Source organism: Limulus polyphemus, unplaced genomic scaffold, assembly GCF_000517525.1.
Source record: "Limulus polyphemus unplaced genomic scaffold, Limulus_polyphemus-2.1.2 Scaffold453, whole genome shotgun sequence".
Classification (NCBI taxonomy): Eukaryota; Metazoa; Arthropoda; class Merostomata; order Xiphosura; family Limulidae; genus Limulus; species Limulus polyphemus.
The window spans coordinates 203702-207740 of NW_013666063.1; the positions used below are offsets into that span (position 1 = coordinate 203702).

Consider the following 4039-nt stretch of genomic DNA (forward strand, 5'->3'; position numbering starts at 1 on the left):
AGACAAAATCATAGCAGCAGCCGTTTTTACCTCACAGTATAAGCTTAAAACTTTAATAAAGTAACAACAAATACCTATTAAATCTATAAAGTAACAAGTACATATTAACCATTACTCAAATTATTATTTCAGTCGTTCTTAATGTATCAAGCGTCCATATGCAAAGAAAAGCCAAAAACTATGGTTTTTATCATTAAATGCAGATAGAGCCTAAAGATGCTTTGTGGGCCCATGGGCAGTTGCCCCCAAGAAATAGATACAGGGTGAAGGTTCAGACTGAATAGGAGGACTAAACCAGTACCCTAAATGAATTCTCTAAGGAGAATGGAGGTTGCAATGGAAGAAGTAACCCTGGTAAGAGCAATTAGAGGATAAACATCCATAAAGTAGTGGAACAACAGGACTCAAAAATGTAACCAGTGATCAAAAGCTCACCAAAACCAATGAAAAAGGATGGGGCTGTAGTCAATTCAAAGGGAATGTCTGAGAACCAAATGTTCGACCAAAGAACCAAAAGAAGTGAATGGCAGGTAGATAAATTGGGATGAGAAGAAAGTGTCTGAGACTTCAAACAAGACTATTCACCAAAGGGGAGAGTATCCATCAGGAACCAAGAAAAGATCAAAGTTGGGTCAAGTGAGGCAGAATGAAGACCACCACTAATCTCCCATTTTAATGAGAATTATGAGGAAGAGAAATTGTTGCAAGATGTTTGAAACATGTGCAGTGGAAAGCAGAAGGCCAGAAAAAAACACACAAATAAAACACTTGAGGAAATCAATTGGTTGTAGCAAAAGGAGTCAACAAGTGTAGAATGAGGTAGAGCAGAGCTACCATAGAATAGGAGCTGAGAGATGGCATCAGAAACAAATCGCCTTCAAGATCTGTGATAAATAGCCTTCAAAGAGGAGGGAGAAGAGATGATAACTTTAAAAGCAGGGAAAGCATGATAATAAATAAAGAAGTTCAGTAAAAGATGAAGACTAGTAGATGGAGAGACAGAGAGAAAAGAAGAGCTCCCTAAACTAATACATGCAATTCAAGTGATGGAGTCCAAGATTCAGCAAAAATAACTGAAGAAAAACTGAACAAAAGACACATACCTGTAAAATCCAAGCAGTGAATAATGAAGGTGGGACTACCTGATCCTTATTGAGAAGAGGAAACGAAAAGCAAAACCAAAAATAGTAACAAAGGTGTGGAAACATGTTACAAGATGGGGCAGGCTCAGCTAAAGTAACAATGTAACCAACCACAAAGTGCAAGATAGCCTCCAGTTGCCATTACAGTGTTGAATGACTCCTGTGTAGGAATATCAAAAACTGCAGGATATGTAATAAATGTGGAAACATGAATTCATAATCTAGTTGATCCACAAAACTGATTTCATGGTAGTTATTTTTTGTAAAATGCAAGGAATGACACAGAACCCCCCCCCCACACCTTATTTTTGGAGAAATAAAATGAGCCTGGTTTATTGTCAGTATATAGGACTAATGATGACCCTGAAGAGCACTGGAGGAAACCCATATGTTTGGTTAAACAATACGACATATGTTCCAAAAGTACAAATCTGATCAAAAGAAAATCAAATTGATGATGATGTGAATCAAATGTCCAATTTAAAATGTGGTGTTGTTCTTTCACATAATCAAGAAAATCAAGGAAAGAAATGGTAACAAAAGTTTAGAATAATAAGCACAAAAATTCATAAAAGAAACATGTTCTAAGACAAGGAATGCCAAGAAAAGAATGAGATTTTGTTCAAATGCTAGTGCTCATCAGGATTACTGCATGTAGAGGATGTCACTCTCCTATTGGTGGAGAACTAGTCTAATGATGATTAGAACATAGGCTGGTGCAATACATTTTAACATTTAGTGGTGGAAGCTCTGTTCAAGACTTGTGGTACACAAAAAATGTGTGCAAGGTAATAGCTGTTTGTTGTGCAGAGGGGTGAATAGTGTTTCTGAAATAAAATTTAACAGCACTAAATAAATCTGAATGACTTTTATAAACACCATAAAATATGCTATTAAATTCTTGTATATCATATTTTCAGTAATGTCATATTTGGCTATGATGTAATTCTATGACGATTGAAAAAATAGGAAAGTGACTTGCTCTTTGTTTTAGCTGATTTTTTCATTGACATAGAATCTTTTGATTAATTGAATTGAGTCAAATAAGAAGGCTATAGGCTCAATTTGGATTTATCATTTATATGTAAGATGAAATCTATTTTATGAACATTTGATTGAAAGATCTAGAAAGATGATGATGATGATATGAAAATCTATTTTTCTAAAGTGGAAATGACCCCGCAAACATGTTCTTTAAAGAATAAGCAATAATAATTATATTTCCAAAATTTATTTCCACGAATTACCAGTTCATAAATTACAGTAGAAATCAGTTTTTTCTAGTTTTTAAAATGAGTTAATTATTATTATTATTGTGAACCCTCATGAAAAATGATACATGGCACTAAAGACTATCATGGCTACATGTACTTACTCTGTAATATGAGAGGTTTTCTTCTTCTTTATAACATTGCTTGCATCAATTCCTATGAAAAAAAAAAGTCAACTTAATAAATAAGCTGCACAGAGGTATAATAAAAGTAATAGAGCTCTAATTATCGTATCAAGTTATAGAAAAAATAAACCAAATGATAAAATATTATAGGAAGCATTAATACACCAAAGAATTAATTGAAAATATGCTATTGTAATGCTTTAATTTTATAGAAGAAAGCTATTATAGTACATTATAGTATCTTGAAATACAGCAATTCTCATATTATGATAAAATAAGAATTACCATGATATGATATATGCAAGTTATTTTTTAAATCACAAGTCATAAATTTAATCCGGTAAAGTTTTATTTGCAATATTGTACAGTTTTCAATGTAACATATTGGAAAGAGTGCATTACAAGATCATAGCATGCTTACTTTTAGAAACTTCAGCTACAAGAAGAGCTTAAGGATTTAGATTTGTCTTCTCTAGTGTAGAGAGAGGTACTAATTTCTATTTCTAGTTATGATTTTTTTTATCATTTATGTATTTTTCCTTCTATTATTAAGTTAAACAAAATTTGTATTTGCCTTATAAGCTAATCCACCTGCCTCCTAGTGAATATTAAATATCAAGAGTGACTTTAAGACACTAACACAAAATTCCCATACCAGTGATGTAAGAATACTAAGTTTGTATATGATTATGTAAAACTAATGCTAAGTTGTTAATCACATGATATGCAATCCTGTGGTCTGGCAAGGAAATAAAAAGCCTTATGAGCTGAAGTTAAGCAGACTGTTCAGAGGAGTTATAACATACTTCAGAGCTGTGTTAATGATATTTGGTTGTTAAAAGAAATTATTGCAAATTAATTTTTATTTTGATTTAACAGAATTTTTTTAGAAGTGTCTAATATTGTTCTTTTGTGTTAGTTAACAAACTAGTTTTTATTCATCTTCTTCTTTCCTAAATTAGTTATTATTGTTATTTTGATTTGATATTAACAACATTGCTTTTATTATTATTGTGTCTGACGATTGTGATATTTAGTTACACAATCATGGACAGGCACTGCATAATTATTAATTTTATATAAAACTAGAGTGGTGTTAATGAATTTGTAATTTATGTTACAAATTATAGTACCCTGATAGTATATTGGTTATTTGATATGTTACAACCTTTCCATCCCAGGTATCATCTAGCAGCCATCCTTTGAGCCACTACCAACAATTTAATCTAGAAAAAAAACTCAACAGCCCTATTACTGTACCAGTACCATTAGTAGTAGTACATCATGAGAGGCCATTTTTTTAATTTCTAAGGCAATAAAGTTTTATTTTCATTTCACCTGTAACAAATCCCTACACTTGCCATTCTGCAGTTTATTTTTGCTATTACTGCTACTAGTTTCAGGATTCACTAAGTTAGTAATAATGGCTGGAGACGGCTTAAATGGGTGATGAAGAAAAACTTTAATATAAGTTTAACATGACAGCAAATGTACAACGTTT

General features: G+C 32.1%; 1 protein-coding gene across 2 annotated transcripts in view; it reads right to left on the reverse strand.

Moving 5' to 3' along the window:
* The window catches only part of LOC106458377 (aryl hydrocarbon receptor nuclear translocator homolog), a 167575-nt gene that overhangs the window by 162934 nt on the left and 602 nt on the right, over positions 1-4039 (reverse strand). For both annotated transcript variants that reach the window (XM_022384561.1, XM_022384559.1), the window contains exon 2: positions 2518-2569. In XM_022384561.1, coding sequence (XP_022240269.1) covers positions 2518-2569 — 52 coding nt within the window. The remainder of the gene's footprint in view (positions 1-2517; positions 2570-4039) is intronic.